The sequence below is a fragment of the Hyalella azteca genome, unplaced genomic scaffold (assembly GCF_000764305.2).
Source record: "Hyalella azteca isolate HAZT.00-mixed unplaced genomic scaffold, Hazt_2.0.2 contig3653, whole genome shotgun sequence".
Lineage (NCBI taxonomy): Eukaryota > Metazoa > Arthropoda > Malacostraca > Amphipoda > Hyalellidae > Hyalella > Hyalella azteca.
The window spans coordinates 55459-79418 of NW_025933895.1; the positions used below are offsets into that span (position 1 = coordinate 55459).

Genomic DNA, 23960 nt, shown 5'->3' on the forward strand with positions numbered 1-23960 from the left:
CACAATTTTCTTTTCATGATTTCGTATTAAATAGGAAGGGGCGTTCTGAGAAACAGAGCCAACTTCTTTAAAAAAGTCATAAATATCACATCAAAAAGAGTGACTGACGCAATTCTGACACCTAATCAAACAAGCACCTGACATATTGACCTGACTCAAACAAATCTTTAATACGCTGAGCGCTGTTTCGCGATCGGTTGGCAGCAAGAAAATATTTTTATTTATACGACATTTTCATCTAAACGTTAACGGGCTGGGTTCCTTGAACTCTTTCATTAAAGTAATCTTAAGGAATACCTTCGTATTCCATGAATGTTGTACCGCCTAAGCTCTTATAGGTATACTGAAAGTACGCAAGATTATACCTGTTTTACAGTATGCAAGCCTTACAGCAAAACATGTCTGCAGTTACTTTTTATCTAGGACTAACGCATGATTTCAAGTTTTTCAATCTTTTTGATAATAGAAACATTTCGTTAGCATAAATCAGTCCTTCGTGTTCGAGGAAAAGATGTTTCCACAATTCCATGTTTGGGTTAGAAAATGAGTAATCAACTTGTTTGGCAATATTAATATTAGATGGAACAAGTGTGATTAGAACAACAATATAACAACATTGTCCAACTGCAAACAAACATTATATAGCGTATATTATGTGCGCAAATTTATGAACTGAAAATACGATAGTTAACAACTTAGAATTTTTTTTATAAAAACACATGCGTTGTGTGCAAAGAAAATCATGAATTTTTACTTAAAAAATCCCGGACAAATATTCAATAATCGCATTTAACTTCAAGCCGGAGAGAGAGCAGGTAAACGTGACGATGGATATATTCTGGATAAGAAATGAAACCGTTAAAAGAGAGAAATGGACCATTAAAACTCAATCATATAATTAACACGAGCGAAACCAATAATTCGCTGTTTAGATGGGTTGTAAAAACGAATCGCACTGTGTGTTTCAATGAAAATTTAATGAATAAATTCAATGAAAATTTAATGAATACATTCAATGAAAACTTAATGAAACATTCAATGAAAATTTATGAAACACATTAGTTTTTTAGAGCAAATTTGTGCAGTTGCTTTCTTCACTGACCACATTAACCTCTAGGTTGAATTTCATGATTTTGGAAAATACAGTAAATTGTGGATAAACTTTCAAGGGTTATGTTAATGCTACAGATCAATGCAAAGGATCTTGCCTATATTAGATACAAAAGATAACCTTGATACAAAAATTATTGCCATTATATAGTGATTGCCAAGAAGAAAGTCAAATGGAGAGGCGGGTGTTGAGATATGCATGGGCCTTGATAGCTAATGGATCGAACTTTGTAATTTTCACAGCTGATACTGCGCATAGTAGTCGAGTGGAAGAGGTCCTTCTTTGATGCATGTCGCAGTATCAACATGACGTTCAGAGGAACACTGGAACCCATACGAAGGTTTCCACGAGGAAACGAAGAGGTCAGGGTTGGTAAGAAGGCAGCCTTCAGGCGTCTTCATGTCATTCGAAGGCTCCATGTTGAGGTCCCCGCACAGTCCACACAAGTAGCCTCGGAAGCGGTCAGCGGCCTGAGCAAAGTAAGTTCGATGATTAGTAAGTTAGGCAGTAACGGATGAGCAGTAAAATGACGTGAGAAATCGTGTATAAAATGAGTTACAATTTGCATTTGATCGACTCGCTAGTGAAGAAATGACGTAATAGGAAAAGCTGCCAAATTAAAATAAATAAACAGGATATTTGCATTTGATTGAATTGCTATCAGGATGAACAGATTCAGTTTGTAAAATTTTGTAGGCTAGTGGATGTGATCGTCAAATGTTTTATTATAAACATGAAAAATGCAGAGAGCAAACATATGATCAAACTAAAATTTTAATGAAGTCATCCCACGCCTGCAAAATATAATAAGTAATCGATAGTTAAATCTCAACCACTGCCAAGGAAGCTTGCTGTAGGTAACTAATAAGTAAATACATTAGATAAGATCACAGTAAATTAATTGGATATTAACTCCCAGGCAGGGGGCAATCCACACTGGATGCACTGGAATGTTGTTAAAACGAGAGATCTTCACTACAAAAAGTTCAATAAATGATCTGCTATTCTTTCAAACTCTTAAGCAATGTAATACTGGTGGAAGGTTGACTTCAGGCGCTCCCTTATTTATACACTTATCAGATTCATTAAAAAAGTATTCTGAACGAATGCATTAAAAAATCGATTTCCATCAGCAGGATGCTGACCAAAAAGGGGCCTAAATTTTACACTTCTCGATTAAGATTTTAATACTTCCATTAAAAATCCATGTATTGGATAATGTAAGGCCATTGACGCTACGGTCATTTAATAAACTACAAGCCCAAGCTTCACCTTAATGTAGACGCTCGTTTCCATATAAATGACGTCAACAAGGCCGTGCAGCTCCACTTTGTAGAAGCCGCGGCGTCTGTACAAGAACCCGATCACGTTGCTCCGGCCCTGCCCCTTGAGCTCCTTAAAGTATTCTCGCTCATCCCATTTCTGGTCGTTTATCTGAGCGAGGTAAAGGGAATAATTTTGTATTATTTTGTGCGGCATAGACCATTGCGTGATCAAGCATAAGAAATTAGGAAATTGAGCATAAAAGCGACGAAAAAAAAACACGATATTTATATAAATATACGGAATGTAAGCAGCGTTATCCCTTCTGTATTACATCTTTTAATGGATGGCAAAATTTGTTAACAGATTTAAAAATCGGATAACATTTCGGATTAATTTTTCAGGAATCTCCCGAATCTGGATTATTTAGACATGTCTAATAAATCACATGAGCTGAAAAAGTTTGTACATATCGTAAAGCTTGACTACCATAGTTTTTAATACAATATTTTATATGATCGAACTTTAACATCTGTGTACTTTGCTGCCTACATCATTACAAATTAGAAGCAATTTGTGAAGCTCTCACCATAACCTCTCCGTTGACGAAGGCGAGAGAGAAATCTTGACGTTCACTTGCAATGATGACCGCGACTTCGTTGAAGCCAAAGCGCTGCACGGCGATGCCGAAGTCATCGTGGTTACCGTGCTCGCACAACGTCGTGGCGAGCGACGAGCAGCTGTCCAAGGAAATTGAGCGGCTCGTGTTCACGTGGAGGCCGTCGTAAGTCGTGATCTGCAAGTCAAAGATTATTGGGCGACGATCTTTTGCTAGGCACTATTTTATTAGTAGGCGCCTCCAATTTCTGAAATATTGAGCTTCGAGGTTGTTGATAATATCAATGTACTTTAAATCTCCTCTTGCTAATTAATCGCTGAAGTAAAACTTAGTGATGTGATCAAATAATCTTTCTCTGTTTTCGCACGATTGACAACATCGCTGATGTTTTTACTGCTTCGTTTTCATACATAATAATCTCTTTGGTTTTCATCTATAATTGATGCACGGCGTTTAAATATTCCTTTGTGGATATTATAACCGAAGTTCGCCCCGATTCATTCTTGCATATCCGTTGAGTGGCATGAATTTTTATAACATTACAAGACATAATAAATAAAATTGCAAAAAAAAAATTTTAAGAGGAGAAACAAATAAAAAATTTGCGAAGCTTATTGAGAATAAAACAACATACTGAATTCCTTAAAACAGCCAAGCTCTAATGGAGATCAAGTCAGCTTCTCGCAGCCCACGTTGAAAATTGCCGAAGGTGCCGGAAATAAAATAATGTACTATAATATTATACATATATGTGCGTTCTGATTAGAGGGCGGAACCGCGCTTAGGGATTAAATTGATTGACTTGAATTTGTAATGTAAGAGGTGCAGTCAAAAGCTTCTGTTAAAGATTTCAATCCGCTGAATGTGGTTAGAAGAGTCAATAGGAATTGAGATGAAAGTAGTTGTGGATCAGGATTACAGTAGTCGCTTACATCAAGTGGATATTGCATGGCTTGTGTAATTGTTGATATTATTACCATAGGTAATTATATAATACAGTATTGGATCTTTTATTCTGTGAATAAAATAGTGAACTGATAAAATCAGCGAAAATATTGTCTCCAAGCTTTCAATCATCAGAGTCATGAATTTTTCGTAAATACCATCATAAACACCATCACTGCACACTGAGAGAAATAGGTGGGTTTTGATGACCCACTTAGATGATTCAACCGCGTCCAAATAACGATGCACTTTTTTGACTCACTTGCTCCATTTGTGGGTCATACTGACCTAATACAGACCGTATAAACTTCAGGTATGACTTGTGGAGTCAGAGCGATTTAAAGCCACGAGTGAGTCATACCTGAAATTTAAGAGACCAGTAATAGGTCAGCATGACCCATAATTGGGCAAGTGAGTCAAAAAATACATTGCTGTTTTGACGCCGTTGGTCTAAGTGGGTCATACTGACCCACCAATTTCTCTTAGTGTGACGGGATTGATGCTTCGCAAATTTCACTTCGATATCGTCATTTTGGTTTTTCGATATACTCCCGCCATGATTAAGAACATACGCAAAATCCGGTGCTTATCATAAAAATGTGTATCTTAAATACTATTATCACGTTATGTTATCCCTCAGAATATTCTGACTCACAGAATCAGACTGGATGGTGCAGTAGTCTCCGGGAATGTAATCCGACATAAGGCCAATTTTTGCGGAGTTCTGGACAATTTCAGGGAGTTGGACTCCATCCAAAATTTTCTGACCGTTACGAGTCAAGAACCACCTGTTCTGTTCGTCACTGAACAACAAAAAAGATGTCTTGTAGTTAGGAATGAAAATTGTTATAATCTAGAATTATCGTAAATTTAGGTTTGACTTATAACATGAGCATGAACATATAAACATATTTTGGATACGGTAAATTATTGAAACTAAATATTTGCAGCATGAAATTTTTGGCTAAGAAATACCGGAAGACGGAAGACTGTATTTTCTTCACGCTTTCCTCTGCAAAACAATCGTCAATAGGAGGCTCGTGCATAATTCTTTTCAAGAAGATTTCATTGAAGAGAGTCTTGTAAGTGAATCCGAGGAAGCTGTTTCGGCAAGGCAGTTTGCTCACCTATGATTGGAAATTAGGTTGACAAGAAATCGGAATACTGTGATTAAAAATACATATTTACACGTTACAGTTCGATCCTCAAACGAAATATTTATAACTTAATATCAAGTATAAATAAAATTTATTCAGGAAATTTTTAGGCGTATGTACTGTAAGTTTTCTTGAATATTCTGTTGAAGAAACATCAAAAAATGGAAGCTTATCCACGAGACAAAACACTCACGTCATTTACATTGAGGGTCCTAGTCACTTCGTTGTACTCCGCTATTTTGTGGAACTCTCGTACAGCGTCGGTTTTCTTGCCCCAGTGAAACTTGCTTTTTTCCTCCAATTTCTGTTTCAGGCTGGCCTTGCCCACTTCAGTGAGTGAATACTTGAGCTGTGCGCGGAGGCGATGTTCAGAAGTAAGTTTATAAATAGACCAGTAATTTATTATGGAACTAGGTACCAGAGTGTGATTTATATGAGGAATTTTACACTCTAATGATTGAGGAAAAGTTAAAATTGTCGATGATAATTATTGTTAAATAAAGTGTGTTCCCTCTAGAGTCTAGAGGAAATAAATCTATTTCTGCATCAGTTAATGTTTGAAATCTAAAAGACACCATAACACGGTAAAAAAGAACGTATAATCTCAAAATTCTCAGCCGTCAGTGGGTCCAAACCAAGCTTACCAACTTGTATAAAAAACGAAAGCTATTGGGACATCACAACAATTGCTCTTATAACAGATATGATACAGAACACTTAATGTAATTATCTAAAATATTTCTTAATCTAAAATTCTCACGGCAAAAAATTTACGTAGATAACGTCACTTTCTTGATAAACTTAACCGGGTTATTAGAAAATGTTTGCACCAAACCCCTTTACTAGTTAAAATTCTGAAATTGGAATTGCACTCATTTGTTGGTAGTTTTTCGTAATGCAATCAGCAGTTTGCTTGTAGATTTTATCCAGGCTGCTTATATAATCGATAGTTACTGAAATATTCTAATACGGAAATTACGAATTCCTTGTGTTTCAAATTAGTCGATGAGAATTTGCAATAAATTCGCCGAAAAACAAATAAGTTTTCATGACACTAATGTCAATTCTCACCGAGGCTGATGAGAAAAGCGTCTCGCAGCGGTCCCCTTGATACACACTGAACTGCTCGGATCTGGTGAGGTTCTTTGCGAAAATGACGTCAATTGTGTCGAGGTCGTTTAGCTTGGGAAGCGTTAAATCCCCCTCGAAACAAGACTGTGGCAAAAATAATATTGACATGAACACGGATACTGTATTCTGCAAGAATGGTAATTATTAGTAGTAAAATGTTTACTAGAGCTTTAGATAGATATCTATTTCGCTCGCGCCGGATCAAAGGGCAATTCAAAACATGCATCACCAGTGCTGAAGACCAGAGCAAAAACATATAACAGTAGTTATTTAAAATAAAAATTATAGGCTGACCCTGGCGCAAGGCACTCCAGTAACGTCGAAGACCGCCGCAATCTTGGTAGACTTTTGGTCGTGCAGTCCATAACAAGTTGTGGTGGCCAAGACAGCCTCGAAGCTCGCGGTCTGCTGATTGTTGCGCCATACCTCGCCACGGATGCTTTGGCCAGCTATTTGGTACTCTGATCCCAACAAAATGCTTAGTATAAGTAAGTATGATAATAATAAGTATTTTAACTCAAGTGAATGAGATAAGCATATATCGAATAGAAATCAGCTTGAAATCAATTAGGGCACTCGTACTTCCATGGGTAAGACATCGGGCTATCATATCGAAATTAATAATTGCACCTATAATCTGAAATTTAAAATTAATTTTAAATTATTTCAATTTGAAATCAATAGTGGCGCCTATACTTAGATAGGATTACTACACATCGTATCGAATTAAATTTGAAATAAATAAAGGTACATATTATCAAACATCGCGGTATGATGTACAGTTCATTAAGACAAAAAATAAATTTATCGTATTAATTCCACAAAGGGGAATTAATGGGATTAATTAATTAACACAATCTTTGTAATCTGTGCTGAAAATACGTGACGCACCTCATCAGAAAAAAATGAATGGAGCCAAAGATTAGCGAATTTTGAACAGTTTTGCAAATTTATTAATCCATCTCAATGACCTCCATGTATGCAATTAAGCACCTGCGCTTGTCCACGAAAGTCAAGAAATAAAATCATACGATTACACATATCATCGATTGCACTCACTCCAACCGGCGTTCCTGCGAAGATTGCGTAAGAACGACATGAGTTGCGGCTCCGACACGCTCCCAAACTGCTGAGTCGGGCGGGTCAGTTCCACTTCAGTCGAGTCGAGGATCGTTAATTTCTGCGGAGCTTTTGACTGCTGTTGCTCCTCCTCCTGGCCGAATGACCCGAACGTCTGAGGAGGAATTTTTATTTCAGTCCCTAGAATACGGAATAAAGCTCATGACCGGGAGAAATGAGGACACATTCTGCTGAGACAGATGATTGTTCCTCAGTCGCTCATGTACCTGCGATGAGATCCATTCTGCGGTAACAAATTTCTAATCGAGTAATTAATCTCTCGTCGTATTACACGAGAATTATAGAAGCAGTAAAAATCGATAATTTACAATTATATTAAAAATATAAAATAGTAAAGGAAAATAATTCTTATTTTACGAGGGTGAAAACAACGATGACTATAAATAGCCCAACAACTTCTAAATCGTTCTTAACGGTACAGTACAGTAAGTTGGACCTATAGAATAGACAGCTGTTGCTTTACCTGAATTTCATTAAGCCCAACAACTTCTAAATTGTTGGTAACGGTACAGCACAGTAAGTTGGACCTATAGAATAGACAGCTATTGCTTTACCTGAATTTCATTGAAAGCTGACTGCTCGATGTCGACACCTCCAGACTGCTGACTCCACAGGTCCTCGTCTTGCGCCTGATCTCCAGTGAACTGCTGCACGATGTCTGAGCTCTCGTGGCCGCACAGCTCGTAGTCCTCGAAGGTGTCTTGTCCGTACTTAGAGACGAAGCGACCGGCGTCGGGCGCTCGTTCCAAATGGCCTGTGGAAAATATTTAGTCTGCTTAATTAAGAGGCGTATTCGCAACATGACCATTAATTTCTGTTGATACATACGTATTTAGTCTGCTTAATTAATAGGCCTATTCGCAACATGATCATTAATTTCTGTTGATACATACGTATTTAGTCGGCTTAATTAAGAGGCGTATTCGCAACATGACCATTAATTTCAGTTGATACATACGTATTTAGTCGGCTTAATTAAGAGGCGTATTAGCAACATGACCATTAATTTCAGGTGATACATACATAAACATTAAATGTAGGGTATTAATTTGCAAGATTAATCTTGAATAATTGAATATTTGTTCGATATAATAATGCGGTTTAGGCTCTTTACATTTTTTAAGCTTAAATTTGCACGGTCAACTAACGACAGTAATTTTCAGTACTCGCCAATAGTAGCAGTTTCATCGTCTGAAATGGCCTTGAAATGTTCCTTTATAAATTTGTTGTGATGAAATAGTGGTGCGGCAAAATTTTAATTATAAAATGGTGATTTCGCCCCACAGAAATATCGTTATTGCCTGAACGTTGCTTAACGATGTAGACATAAAAACCCGGAAAAACTTGAAGATTCTTTCAAAAACATGTCTGTAACATGAGAATTTTAACCATGATCTCTCTTAACGCACTGCAACTACGATAACTATGTGATAACTCCCAATTCAAACTTACCATTGACAATTATGCCTTAAACTTTAATTCCCTCAGAAATATCCAAATGAAGTAATGAAATTATGCGTTAAAATTTAATTCTCTCGGAAATATCCCAATGAAGTGATGTAATTATGCGTTAAAATTTAATTCTCTCGCAGAAATATCCCAATGAAGTAATGAAATTATGCGTTAAACTTTAATTCTCTCAGAAATATCCAAATGAAGTAATGAAATTATGCGTTAAACTTTAATTCTCTCGGAAATATCCCAATGAAGTAATGCAATTATGCGTTAAACTTTAATACCCTCGGAAATATCCCAATGAAGTAATGCAATTATGCGTTAAACTTTAATTCTCTCGGAAATATCCCAATGAAGTAATGCAATTATGCGTTAAACTGAAATATCCCAATGAAGTAATGCAATTATGCGTTAAACTTTAATTCCCTCAGAAATATCCCAATGAAGTAATGCAATTATGCGTTAAACTTTAATTCTCTCGGAAATATTCCAATTAAGTGATGTATGAAATAAGAACAAATTACTAACCTAGACTGTATCTGAGGACGACACGAGCGTTGGTAGGGTTGAACTTGTGCACGACGGAGAAGGTGAAGGCGTGCAACGAAGGAGCCAGCAGCCATTTATCCAACCAAGACGTTTTCCTGGTGAAGAAATTCCAGTAACGATTGAGCCTCAAGATTTTATTGAAGCAGTTATCATTCCTAGCAGAAATAGTTCATGTCTTGCAATGATTTAAGAATTCTCGTCGTTCCAGTTTAATTTACATTTTCAAAACTAAATATTCAAGGAAGAAGGATTTTAGTAACGTTAATATTCAACATTTCCTTTCGAATTTTCGTGGAAACCTTGTTATAATTTATTATAGATCTTCTTCATTTCACTTCGTATGACTAATCGATACATTTGTTGGTGATTGGCCTGACGAGTTGTTAAAAAACTGCCTCAGTCACGCATTCGTGCATTGAACACTTCGGTACAATTTTGTCACAATTCATACCAGAGCGAAATAAATGATTTTCTTGCGGTAGACTCTCCCGAATAATTCAAATGAATGCACTGTTCGATGTTTTAAATTAACAAGCTGACTTATATGCTCTCATTTAAACTTATGGATTTGGGGAAAATATACAAATGTATTTGTGAAGACAAATTGCAAGTCAGAAGAAAAAATTCCATCCTAGCAGTATATATTAATATTATTTCCACGTTACCGTCATATATCGAGTAAAAATAATTAATTATTATATTCAAGTTGTATTATCTTACTTGTCAAAGAAGGAATCCAATTCCAGAGACAGCGGGATGTCCCCTTCGTATTTGGCATCAAAATTTAAAGGCAAGATCCATTCATTCTGCCGGGAAAAATTTCTGATTATAATTTTTTATAATTAATCGCATAATTAATAATCGAGAAATTCCGAATTCGTGATGATGACTTTTAGAGCACTGTCCATTAAATTCAATCGAGCTCATGTTTATTCAAAGGTATCACAAAATGCGGCTTCGTACACTACAATAGTTAAATAAATTTTATTTTAATCTGTGTACGTGTTTTCAGACACAAATAAATCGATTTTTCCCGAAGCATGAGAAACTTCATCGTGATCTACTCCACGAGATGGATATAGAGTTGATGCTGTCGATCTTTAAAAAGTGCTTTGCTGGACAATTACACAATTTTTCAGTCATTGACATGAATTGCTGAGAATATTGTTGCTGATAAATCTTTCCTCCTATACATAATGTACTTTTATTTGAACTGTTTGCATAAACGCAATTACACAAAAGATCAGGTTTTTATTTAATTAAATCGAGTAAAATGATTGAATCGATTAAAAAATTAAATCGAGTAAGGAGGTAGATCGGGTAAATTAATCAAATCGAGCAAAAACTTAAATCGAGTAAAAAGTTAAATCGGGTAAATGAATCAAATCGAGTAAAAAATTAAATCGAGTAAAAAGTTAGTTCGAGATAAGTATTTAAATGCAGAAAAAATTAAATCGAGTAAAATAACTAACCTTGTACTTGGTGTGTGATTGGGGACCGGGCTCAACAGATGCCATATTCTGGAGGACTCGAGATACATCGGCGGGCGCAGTGTCCCGTAGGAGGGTGTAGGGCTGGGTCGTCTTTATGAATACAACAGCCTGTGAAGTAAAGTAAAGTAAAGTATAGTGTTGAAAATTGTAAAGATGTATAACTAGTCAATCATATTATATTATTGTTGAACGAAGTTTAAAAAGTTTTAATTCAGTTACCAATCATTCTATTGTTTACACCTAAAATAGGAGTAAAGTAAAATTTTTGCTAGGAAATTTCGTACAAAACCTCAAAATACTTCGATTTAACGTTGAATAAACAATTAAATCACCCCAGGAATAGAAAAATATTCCCCTCTTCAAGTAAACACGGACAAAAACTCATAAAAATTCAGAAAGACGTGTCTACCAAGGTACTCTTTCACTTTTATACATAACCCTGATTTAAGCAGGATTAAGATTCATGTTGTGTTTCTTGCTATTCAATATGTTTCATTCCATAAACTAGTCACAAGAATCATATAAAAATCTAAGAGTTTTTATATTTACACTCGTTTCGTATTTCGGAGTGAGAGTGATTTCTAAAGCAGCGTTGTGGTCTTTGTCTGCAGTACAGTAGCTCTGTAGACCAGTTTGGGGGAGTAAGGTTGCAGTGCGCCGGTGGTGTGAGAGACTCCAGCAGCCACCATACTTCTGGACCACGGGGCCATTGTCTCGACGATTGCGCTCAATGTAGACACGCAACTGCACACATATCAGTCACACTCAACAGATTATATGTAGAAAGAACTAGAAATTTAAAAGCGAAGAAAACACCACAAAAATTTAGCATATCTCTTTTGAAAACGTTTCGGAGACCAGCTCCATCGTCAGTTCGATAAATTTAGAACATAGATAAATGCAGAAAATTAGTTTGGAGTTAATAAAAAAAACACAAACAGAAGTTAAAAACCTAAATTTTACAGACAAAGGGCAGAATAATAAAGTAAGTACCAATCTATTCACAATTTCTAATGGATAAGAACTATAGGCAGCATTTAAACTAGGCTTCTCTTTAAAAATATACAAGGATTCCAAAATACGCAGATCGGAAGCACCAGAACTATAAGCTAAAACCTTAAAGTCTGTGTCGGACACTGGAACGTTGCACTGTTCGGCGTGAGTGCGCACAGCCGAATGAGGACGGCGCGATAGTAACTGCCCAGTCCTATAACTCCTACCTCTATGCTCAGCGACCCGAGTGTAAAAGTTGCGTGCCGTCATTCCGACATACGCAGATGCACACCGTGCACAACTAAATTTATAAACTAGGGACGATCGCATATGAGGAGGAAGAATATCTTTGTACCTAAAAAACGAACCTATTTTGAAATTATTCACCAGTAAGATACGAAGATTAATGTCCGGGAAGTATTTCATAAACAAAACTTTTAATTCTCTTGACATAACTTCGGACGCATGGCCGAAGTATGGAAGAATCATTTGATGAAATTAATATTTGCAATACTTCAGTTAAATCTTTTAAAATTACTCGACTGCCGTGGCCTCTCCGATGGCTCAACGGTAGAGGCTCTGCTTCGCGTGTGGGAGACCGGAGTTCGAATCCTGCAGGCAGGGACTTCTTCAAGGCGATTTCTCACGAGGTATGTGTATGGTACTCTGATTATATGTTCCTGCTACATGTCTGACATTGTTACTTGTACTGCCATGGTAGATTTGCATACGTAGCACTTAGAAAGGTGATTGGGTGATGCAATATCAGTAAATGCAGAAGCATCGGATTTGAAACTAAGGACTTAGAATGGTGATTGGGTGATGCAATATCAGTAAATGCAGAAGCATCGGATTTGAAACTAAAGGAAAATTTTGTATTGAATTCATTTTAAAGGTGGCCACTGGTGGCTCATTGATGCGCCACCGGTGCCAATGGGTATGTATTGATGTACGAAGAGCTTTACGGGTGTGGTGGCCATTGGCAGGTTATAGGTGTGGGATAAGTGGTGCACGCCACCCTCAATTCACTGTATAAATCATATAAGCTCCACCTATGGGGTCCGCCGATAGCCACCATAAAAACATAGGTGCTCCACTCTCAATTTTTATTTGGGTGTTTAAGGACATTGATTTATGAAACATTATCTGTCTCGAGTGTGCAGACCTTGGATTCGCGCCAGGATCAAACTCGTATATAATTATTTACGAAATATTTGGAACTTGGACTAATAAATTAATTGCGGATACTCTGAAACTTTTTCCATGCTCCATTAATTAATCAATTACATCACACTAATCAAACCTCATGCACGCGAAGGCTATAAGGACAGCATCTGAATTAGGATGGATTGTGAGGCAATAAGAAAAGGTGTATAGTTCTTCTTATGAATTCTTGTTCTTATGAACTCTTCCGTACTTTTTCTGGCTGCATTAACGCCTGAATTAAGCACATTACACGAGAATAAATATTAATCCAGATTTACTCACGATTCCGCGAATGCTCTAGTTTCCAGTTCGAAAGTTTGCTTGGATGCATTTCTGGAGAAAGCCAAGGTGCCTGTGAAGTGGTAAATTGTTGGCTTCGCCACCTGCTCAACATTAGCTGGCATTCATTGATTGATATAAAAATAGTACAGGATAAAGCTTCTTCTTCGACTTTCCAATATGTTAACATTGACGTATGAAAATGACTGCATCTGCGACCGATTTACTCAATTTAGAAGTTATATAAAGATTGAAATTGTCATGGCAGTTTTATATGTCGGATCCAATTGTACATGGTGCATAGAAATGATGGCTTGGAACGACTCGTCACTAATATCGAATGAATCGGATTTTTCTCGTGTGGGAATATCTAATATTTGGATGATTGGATTTGTCTTTTCTCTCAGTATTCCCTTGAATATTTTTCAAAATTTCAATTTCAATTTTGATTGTCTCTTTTCAGTTAATATGGTAATTAATGAGCCCTTAATAATTAACTCAATTCTTGGGCATTGCAACACAAAGCTCAACATTTCAATTCTATAACAAGAGCAAAGATGTACTCACATTAGTGATGACCGGCAGTCCAATATCATTCACTGTTGTGAACGTATAATCATCAGGGTTGACATACAGGGTGCTAGGCCCGGAGAGGCTATTGCCGGAGCCCCCTGACATAAAAATGAAACGGAATTATGCAAAACAGAGGAAAATTGGTAAGTAAAATCTAAATATTTTGATGGTTTTTGATAACAATTAGGATTTGATGTGCAAAATAATAATGCTATTAATCAGCATGAACTGAAATGAATTCCTTCACAACTCCCTTCACATTCCTTCCAATGAATTCCTTTACTCATTACATGAATTCCTTCACAAATTCTATGTAATGTGCTTCTGTGCAAATATGATAAATATGATGCTTCTATTCATGTTATTCTACGCTGTCAATTTCAATTGCATTCGCATCTATTATTATGAAGAAATGTTACCTTGCACCTTCAAGCAAAAAAATTTACCTCAGAGTCCACTAGTATAAATTAAAATTGTAAAACTATTTACTGATCATCTGCTAAGCAGGATTTAATTGATCTAAGCTTCACAGGCCTTATTATTAACTTGCATTGTTAATAATTGCCCTTTTTTTTTGTTGGAATGGTGAGTGTGGGAGGCCTTTAAAAAAAAAAAAAAAAAAAAAAAATTAACAAGTTTGCAATGAGCCGAAATGAGATTGAATAAGAGAATTTAGAGATAGCGCAGTAACGGAATGATTAATAATGCGCCAAAAGTTTAATATGCAAAAAAGTTTAATATAAAATATATCTGTTGACTCACACACAGACTTCACGAGGTCAGCAAAGAACTCGTGCTCGAGAGGCAGGAAGATCTCAACGTCCTTCAGAGGGTTGAAGCTCACCAAGCCCACTATTGCCGCCCGAACCTTCTCGCTGATGACCAGGTTCGACTGATGGCAACAGGGCCACATTTTTATTTGCAGCGTAAAAAAATAAATCAAGTCGGAGATCGTATTTGAACACAAAATTTACCGTCAAAATATTTTTCCGTCGTCTTCGGCTACTCTATTTACTTGAAAGGAAAAATATTTTATTGTTATCTTTGCCGTGTGCTTTGGCGGATTGTTCGTTACTTGATATGAATTTAGGTATTTGAGGGCTACTAATAAGGCTTGAAAATACAGTTCGTAATCAAGTGAGCTATTGTGCTATTGAACTTCTAGATAATATATTTATAGAGGCACTTACACGGAGCATCTTCATGAAATTGGTTGAGATTTGCGCATTGCTGCTCGCGGGGGCTACGTTGTACAGCAGCTTGCTGATAATCTCCATCAAGTTCCCGTTGTCGTTGGAAATTGAGATGTCCAACTTTTAAGACAATAAATATTAAACAAACGTTCCTATTTAACAGAGATGTCAGGTTATACTAATTAACAAGACACGTATTAAGGATGTAAGTTATATTATGAAACAATTCACAAAAATATCACCATGTGTCACTTGAAAAAGTTTAGAAAATATTCAGCAATGTACAATTAATTACAATACCAGCTAAATACACTAAGAACTTGCCGTCCAAATTATCAATGAAAAGAACCATGAGATTGAAAAAGCAAAAACATGCTGACTGGTTAAACCATATCATGCACGATAGTTTTCTGTTACTATTTGTATGGCCACCGGAGATTCAAGTCCCATTGAAGACGTAGCACGGACGTGCTGTGAAAATAAAACGTCTACGAAACGGATATTTTTAACTCGAAGCCGAAAATAACGAATACAGAATCTTTGATTGAAATCCTCCATACTATCAATGAAATGGACCTTATCTGTATAGGCGACGGAAAAATGCCAAAGAATAAACGATCGTGATGATAGAAACCAAAGCAATGAAACTTGGTCGTTCTCGCGAAGTTATCGACAGTTTACCTTGCGATGGAACACCGCGCCTCCTAAAGTTTTCCTGACGTAGGCAGAAAACTCTGCTGGCAGGGGAGAAGCGGGGTCTTTGATGCCCATCTGGTAGTCCAGGCTTCCAAACTGAGCAAAAATTAAATTTATTCCATTTCTCTCCGAGAAAGACATGAAAACTTTGTATACTTTCAATCTATTTAAATCAGAAAACAGGTTTTTAATGAATTAACCCCTACTTAATTATTGAACACGGGGAAATGTTACATAACACTGATAATGATACTCAAAACTTGGGAATAATACATACATTGCATTCATTTAAAAATAATATTTCTTTGAACCGAGCGGTTCTTAATTTTTATGAAGTAAGACAAATGCGGGCAAAAAGTTTTCCGAAATACATTGCTTTTAATCCTTGCCAATGCCCACCAATTATTGCCCCAAAAAATATGCAGGCGCAAATTTTATTTTAACAACTTTTTTGCCAATTCAAAATGAGTGAGCGATATTTTGAAACAAAAAATTAATTTTCTCGAAGATCGTCTTACTAACTCTCATATGTTTAACTCTCATATGTTGCATCGATATGATACAAAAAATACATTAATTGCATAAAGACTCAAGTATAGGAGAAAAAATAATGGGAACTTTAAGTAAAAGTTCTAAAATTCGGTTTTTAGAATCTGTCACTCTAGTTATAATCCGCTCATGTACAGAGTAATGAGCTGGTGAATTATCATAATATTGATGATACAGGTGATGGAGATATCACACAACAAACAAATGGCCTTTAATCAACGTTGACGTTAACTTAGTTTCGCCGAACGAATTTTTATACACCGTTGCTTCAGTGCCAGGTGCTTAGTGTGGTTTAATTCAAGTGTTTATATATGTAAATCGTTCTTTTTAGTCCACAAAGTATAAACTCGCTGTTTTTACTCTCATTTGCAAAGTTTAAATTTATAATTTTAGTTCAATTTTAAATCGGCCGTACCTGAGAAGAGAAGCAGTAGCGGTACCAAGACTTGAAGCCCGAGTAACGTTCAGCCGCGCTGCTAGGCTTCGCAAGCGAGAGCGCGTGCTGCGCAAGCTGACGCCTGTGAATTCACTTACGTTACACAAAATTTTAATGTGCCCTGGCGATTTCTTTATTTAAAACCTAGCCTGCGATCAAGGTTAGGCATTGTCGAGAAATTTTTTTATAGACAACATCAAGCCTGAATCATGTGCAGGAATCATTTGGAGTATATTTTTTTAAATCCCTTTCGGCATGTTACCTGCAAAGTTGCGGGAATTAGAAAATATAGAGGAACCTTCCACTACAAAGAATTCACAGCTCACAATGAAACATATAATATGTTTAGGTGTTATCAATCAGTATAAATAATTAAATTGCTAGTTTTCATACGTCACTCACATCCTAATGGCCTCGGGATGCTGGTATTCAGAAGTAGTCTTGATAAGTGAGTAGGTGAGTGCAGAAAGATCTTTCAGGCCAGACATTTTTGTGGCCAGCGCCAGGCGAGTCCAAGCTGCCGACGTTAGAGGCCACGAGGAGAGGAAAGCTAATGCACGCGCCCTCAGGGTCGGATGTTCGGCAGGGTTTTCGAAGATGTCCAATAATATCAAAGAGATCTGAAACAAATTGTCAATCTAGTAGTGAAGTCAGCAGACTTTCATGACTGCTCTGAAATAACTGAGTTCTTCTCATGACAGCAAATCACTGCAACCAATGGTTTCTAGATACTGGTCCTATCATTATCAAAAAGGGTCACTCGCTACTGCTTTTAAGAAACATTTATTACTGATTACCTTCGTCTGATGTCGGCCACTCGGGGCGTTCCAGCTCGCCAGGGCCTCGAGGGCCAAAGCTCGAACTTGAGTGTCGCACTGCCTCCTGCCGAGGGCGTACGGCAGCAGGGCGTTGGTCGACTCAACCGTCTTCAGGTTGACCAGAGCTTTCACGTAAACCATTTGCTTCCAGAACTTGGTGGAATTCTGTAAGTAATTACGATCGTTATTATCATTGTTAAGCAAGTTCAATTTATGAATGTTGGTGACTTAATCAACTGACCACATCTAACTGAGAAATGAAGCCCATGAGTGGAGTGATTAACTGGGCATACTGTAGAAGTAACATGAATTTGAAACGGAGCACTGGTGAGTGGTAACTCAGAAATATTTCCAAAACCCCGAGATGACAGCTTTAATTTTGCTAATGCCCTAAAAGTATTGTTGGCAGAAATGGTAAAAATGAATAACTAATATGAATTAGAATGCGTGTTACGTAAATTGGTTATAGAGCTTTACTATTATATTACTATCGTATAGCATTGAGTTAGTACCGAGAGTCTGTCAATGAGGGTTCTTTGTAATATCTCGAGGATCTGATCTCGGCGGCACTGCTGTTTGGCGAAGTAAGTGAAGGAGTCGTTGCGACCGCTCGTCCCAAGGCAAAGACGTTGCACCAACGAGGCGAGGTTCAACAGCGATTGAGATGTCGAGAATGGCTTGGCGTCAATGTTCTGGCTGAGAACATAATCCTGGGAGGACGAGAAAACAATTTGCACATTTTCGTATGTGGTTATATGGAATATGTCTAACAATGCGCAACGCATTAGCACAAACTTCCCATAAAATAAATGTTATATTCAAAACTGTCCAGGGAGAATGGCGTGCAGAATTCCAATGACCCTTTCAAATCTCAGGAATGGAATTGAGTTAGGTACATCTGATTTAAAACAACAAAATAATTTCACAAAAATAATAGAAGGAGTAAAGAAACGAGCATGAATAAAAAGTCTTAAAAATTTAATTTTGCTAATCCATTTCGTAAATGACCAATCTAATATTACAGAACCTGCATGCAAAGAAAAAATACGCTATTTGCTTCATTCAACCATGATAGTTATCCGACTCCCAATGAAAAATATTTAATTGCGATCTGTTAGCTTAAAAATTTGCTACGCAACTTTCTATACCTCTAAGCTGGAACGTATAATTAAATTTCCGTATTTGAAACCCTACAATAGTCAATAATATGCCGTATTTTAGCTGACCATGACAGGTTTGAGAGCATTGGTCGACTTGAGGTTGTTGTTGTTGAGGGAGCTGGAACATATAATTAATTTTCGGTATATGAAGCCCTACAATAGTCAATAATATGCCGTATTTTAGCTGACCATGACAGGTTTGAGAGCATTGGTCGACTTGAGGTTGCTGTTGAGGGAGCCCGAGAAGACGACTTGTCTGAAGGCTGACACGCGGTTGTCCTTCAACGCCTGCAAGAAGAGCGTCACCGCAGGCTGGGTGCCAAGTTCACCGATTACACCGTAGAACAAATCACTGCACAAAAATTACTTCATTCACCTCAGATAAAGTCAATTATTATAAGTGAGTTCTGATGCAATAATATTATTTTTAGATGTGAAACCAAAATGAAATCTAAATTTGAAGTTCTCGTCTAGTGTTTCCGGCAGATGTTAGCCCAAAGAATTCTCCAATAAGCACTTTTAAGTCGATCACAGCAAAAAAATTCCGTGTCAATGATTAATTATAACACTAGAATAAAACTTTTATAGGAATGAGAGAAATAATTTTAGTTGGTAACCAATGTCAAAGATATATTTGCTTAGTTCTTATTAATTATTGTTTAGCTAATACATGAGATTGAACTTGAGTGGCCTGTGTCTACATGAGGCAATCGAGATTGAATACTTTTCATCACCACGATATTTCTTGGCAAAGTGTAACATTAATGACGTAAAAAGAAACTTATATTTATCAAGAACACTGATGGTCAACCTGTGCGTCTCGTCTTATTGTTATCTCGCGACAAGTTATGAATTCAATAATTCCGTTGCACAATTTGAAAATTTTATCCCTGAGGTTATGAAACGTTGAAAGACAGTTATAAAATATGACTTGCGAAAACAATTCGAGACAAAACAAGAAATTGCGAGCTCGCTCATAAATGATTAACAAGTTGAAACCTGCATTATATATTAATGCGCGTTGGGCAGACTTGGCGACATTTCCCAACAATTAGGCAATAATGTTAATATGGCAGACTTGATGATGTTTGAAGGGCAAAATATTTTTTGTCACAAAATACACAGTGGTTATTAAATAATAATTATTATGATTGTTTTTTCCAAAATTTTGTATGTAAATGCTTAGAGGTACATGTAAAACTCAACTCAAAATGCATTGAAAAATATCCCGTATATGTACAAAAATTTGCTGTATTTTGCGACTTTTTTGAACATGTAAGAGAGGCATTGATGATAATACATCGCTAGCGTGACTGCCAGATCAATGTAACAGTTGAAATAATATATAACAGTGAGTGACAGAGAGCGCATTTTCTCGTCGACGAAAACGTGAAGTCACGGACGGACATGACGAGCGAGTCACGGACGGACATGACTAGCACAATGGCGCCTTTTTTTCATAAATGAGAAACAGCGCTAAAAAATACATCATATGAATTTCCCGTTAAGGATTAACTTTTACGTCTCGTTCTGCCTATTTACGCTTCGATAAATTCCGCCTCATTATGATTTTAAATTTCGGGAAATTCTGAAGCGCCTGTTTTGTCCGCGATATCTCGAGTCATATCTGTACTTTCCGGGATTTTCAACAAAATTATATATTTTTGTCACGATTTTTATCACTACTCGAGACTTAGATTCCAAGATTTTCTTGTTTCGAATATAAATAATATACATATAAAAATTACTTTTTAAAGACAACACTTCTAAAGAATCCAGTGTCAACAATGTTAGAGATGAACAATGAATTTCTTATTTCATTTTCGTATATTAAAAAAATTAATTTGTCAATTTGTAATATATAAATTTCTTTTTCAAAATTATTTATTCTGTCAATTGATTCATGATTGCCTCCGACTACTAACAGGTGTGCAAAATTTCAGATCAATTGGACAGGTAAAAGTTTGTCAAATATCAGTTATAAGATTTGTAGGTGACAAAATTATTTTTTCCGTTTTTTTAATATTGAAATTTTTTTCTTAAAATTATTTATTATGTCATTTGATTCATGCATTGTCTCCAATACGCAAGTGTGCAAAATTTCATATCAATTGGACGGGTAAAAGTGTGTTAAATATCAATCATAAGATTTGTAGCTGACAAAATTATTTTTTCATTTTTTTATTAAAAATTTTTTTATTCTCAAAGTTATTTATTTTGTCATTTGATTCATGCATTGTCTCCAACATTACGCAAGTGTGCAAAATTTCAGAACGATAGGATAAGTAGAAGTGTATTAAATTTCGATTACAAGATTTGTAGCAGACAGACAACCAGACAAACAAGAAGTGAAGTTAAAGAGAAGTGTTGTAAAAATGAAGCGATCCAGATATTTAATTGATGTTTACCATCCATCAGGTCAAAACCGAAATTATGTCGTGAAAGTCAACCTCTAAAATTTTAACACCTTAAATCCCTACATGCTCTTCTGATGTATCTTCGACGTCAACAATAGACACTGTAATTTATTTAAAATTGTATTGTTCGTAAACAAGACAAAATATAAGGAACTTATTGTTTTATAAATAATCTTCAAACACTTCCTATTATTGACTCACAATTCTGCTGGTGGGATCAATGCCATTACGTTGAGTAGTTCATCGGCTGTGAAGCCGTACATGAGATACGTGGCGTAATTGAGAAGCAAGGTCGCCCGTGCAGTCGCCTCGAGTCTTCCTGTAGCCATTGCCGCTGCGACTTCGTGGATGAGACCAGCTACTCGTTGCTAGAGATTTCGGTAATAATGATCATTAAAAACATTTAAGGAGCAATATGGTCCATCATTTTAATAATATTGTAGCATTAAAAGGAACATTATGGCAAATGGGCTCTCAAAAAAGTCCTTAGCGCACTGCCATCAAGCTTGGTGGATACTCCACTCGCTAGTTAGAGTTATTCTTGGTTTGGTTATTTTTCCGATTATCAGCCAAATATTGACTTTATGACGAGGGTTGAGCTGGCCGAGTCATACCGAGCCTAATAGTTGCCCTATAGAGCCGCACTTCAAGCTCTGGGTCAATAATATCACTTTTGCCCAATTAGTTTTAGAATGATTTGAAATAAATTGTGTACACCCTCTGTATTTTCGGACAGAAGGTTTTGTATAATCTGCTGAGTATCATACATTCTAAAACTAATTCTTCTCTCAGTATTCGGAAAAAATGGGGCCTTTTGCACATACCTCATTCTTCTTTTGACCAGCAGCATCCACGGAGGCTCCAGTTATTTCCTGTATTGTCTTTTTCTGTGAAGGTAAAAATGTGTATTTTGAAAAATAAATTTTTCAAAAATGAACTATTGTTATCATCGTCTTACGTCACAGCATCCTCACCTTTTTCATCTCAGTTATTTAAACTTGAAATGAAATGCCAGCTGCGGGGAAAATAAAAATTTCGAACATGAACTGCAAGAAATGGGCATGATAACTCACCAGGCTGCAAGCGATGGTTGAGACTAATTTAAATGAGACTAATTTAAAGCTGATATGTCTTCATTTTAATATTATTATAATAAGTTATATTCTAAGGAGCTTTTCAATAACCTTGCCTAATTATTCCTGTAAAATATTATTGTACAAGTATTATTGTCATAAATAACATAGTGTTATATTATTATTATATTATATTAATATAGGAGATAGTGTAGCGTACCATGCTGCCAGGTCGTGCCCACTTGTAGGCAGAGACATAGTCTTCTGTGTATGGGACGGTGAGGGTGTACGTCATTTGTGTGTCTTCAACACAAGTCCTGCGCGAACAGTCTTGTGGAGTCGATGGTAGAGCCTCCACAGAAACCAGCGCCAATTTCTGTTACATTTAAAACACGGTGTAAGGTACAAAATGTTGATAATAATTGATATTCATCTGAGATAATGTAGAGAGATGGATAAAAATTATATTTTTATAAAAAGCGAAAGGTAACTTCTTAATAATACAAGAGTTTAATAAAAATAAATGTCCAATAAATTTTCGTTTAATATAAGCTGAGGTCAGGGGTGCAGAACCTTTCATTAATCGTGTGTAAAATATCGTTAGGAACTTACATGAGGGCTCAAATTTAAAGATGAATATGAGGTCGTGTCTCAATTAATCTGAATTTTTCTTGGGGAACTTTCGTATAAATGTCGTTCAAATAGCATCAAGTTTCTGGAAGCTGCCCGATTTCTCGTAATTATTCGATTTGAGGATATGCATTTATAAATCTTTTGTTCAATCACGTTCGTATTAAAGATCATTCTATCAAATTGCTCTGCATATTGGCGTTTACATGGGCTCGAAATAACAATTATTTGTTACGCTCTGGAAATATCACGGCTGATCGAAGAATTCCTTGTGTGCACGCATGCGTATCAATTGACATTTATGCGTATCAATTGACATTCATGGGTATCAATTGACATTCATGCGTATCAATTGAAATTTATGCATCACAAGCTTAATTTATGCGTATCAATTTGCATTGATGCGTATCAATTGACATTCATTATTGCTTTTCTCGCACCTGCCAGGTGACGGTCTGCAAATGTTCAGTCTCATAACCGAAGGGACTGACGACGATGGCTCCCCTGACTTTGGCTTTCTCGAGCCGCATGCCGCTGCGGTCGCCCCTGATGTAGAAAATGCCGTTGCTGCTGCGGGAGTACAGGTTCTCGCACTGATCTTCTCCCAGGTTGCAGCTGCTGCCCATCGTGTGCTGAAGTGGCGATTTTCACGTACAAAAAATCTTACGAAATTGCAGTCACCAAGTGTAAAATTAAAAAAAAAGTCAGACAAGATTTCATTCGCATCAGAGCTAAATTATAAATTTTTGCTTCATGATATGTATTAATTTTTTAGAATTTAACGCATCAAATTGTTACTTAATATAAGTATGAAAAACGCAATGATTTTGTCTGATATTTTCTTTACATCTGAATACTATTCTCTCCAAATCATATGAAAGGGTAACTGTTTATATTTAGTACAGAAATGTCGGCGCTGAAGCTTGAAGTTCAAAAATATTCGACTTTGTGCAATTTAACATAAGAATATACTTATGATTTTTCTATAATTAAATTCTCTATTTCGAAACTGTCTTCATGTGCATCTGTTCTGAGTCGTGTTATATGAGTAAGACAATCAAAGAGTAATATCAT

The 23960-nt window shown here is 36.4% G+C and overlaps 1 protein-coding gene across 1 annotated transcript; it reads right to left on the reverse strand.

Moving 5' to 3' along the window:
* Positions 1–1036: 1036 nt before the first annotated feature.
* On the reverse strand, positions 1037–23518 carry LOC108681867. Its single transcript, XM_018170942.2, has 27 exons — positions 23327–23518; positions 22477–22632; positions 22008–22070; positions 21385–21551; positions 18956–19118; positions 18119–18316; positions 17586–17771; positions 17191–17408; positions 16768–16870; positions 15789–15899; positions 15105–15227; positions 14677–14806; positions 13909–14012; positions 11413–11607; positions 10843–10971; positions 10091–10176; positions 9350–9465; positions 7921–8120; positions 7286–7460; positions 6521–6687; positions 6167–6310; positions 5289–5444; positions 4914–5065; positions 4594–4741; positions 2964–3170; positions 2384–2545; positions 1037–1581 (listed from the first exon to the last, which is right to left on the reverse strand). The coding sequence occupies exons 1-27, from the start codon at positions 23510–23512 to the stop codon at positions 1348–1350; spliced, it is 4179 nt and encodes a 1392-aa protein (XP_018026431.1). The 5' UTR covers positions 23513–23518; the 3' UTR covers positions 1037–1347.
* Between the last annotated feature and the right edge of the window lie 442 nt (positions 23519–23960).

Bases quoted from the DNA above. Each gene is read 5' to 3' on its own strand.
- LOC108681867 (XM_018170942.2), bottom strand. From the start codon at position 23,512: ATGGGCAGCAGCTGCAACCTGGGAGAAGATCAGTGCGAGAACCTGTAC. The intron at 17,409-17,585 runs GTAATCAGTAAT...AATTTGTTTCAG, and splicing joins GTGGCCGACATCAGACGAAG to ATCTCTTTGATATTATTGGA. The intron at 2,546-2,963 runs GTGAGAGCTTCA...TACCTCGCTCAG, and splicing joins TCGTCAACGGAGAGGTTATG to ATAAACGACCAGAAATGGGA.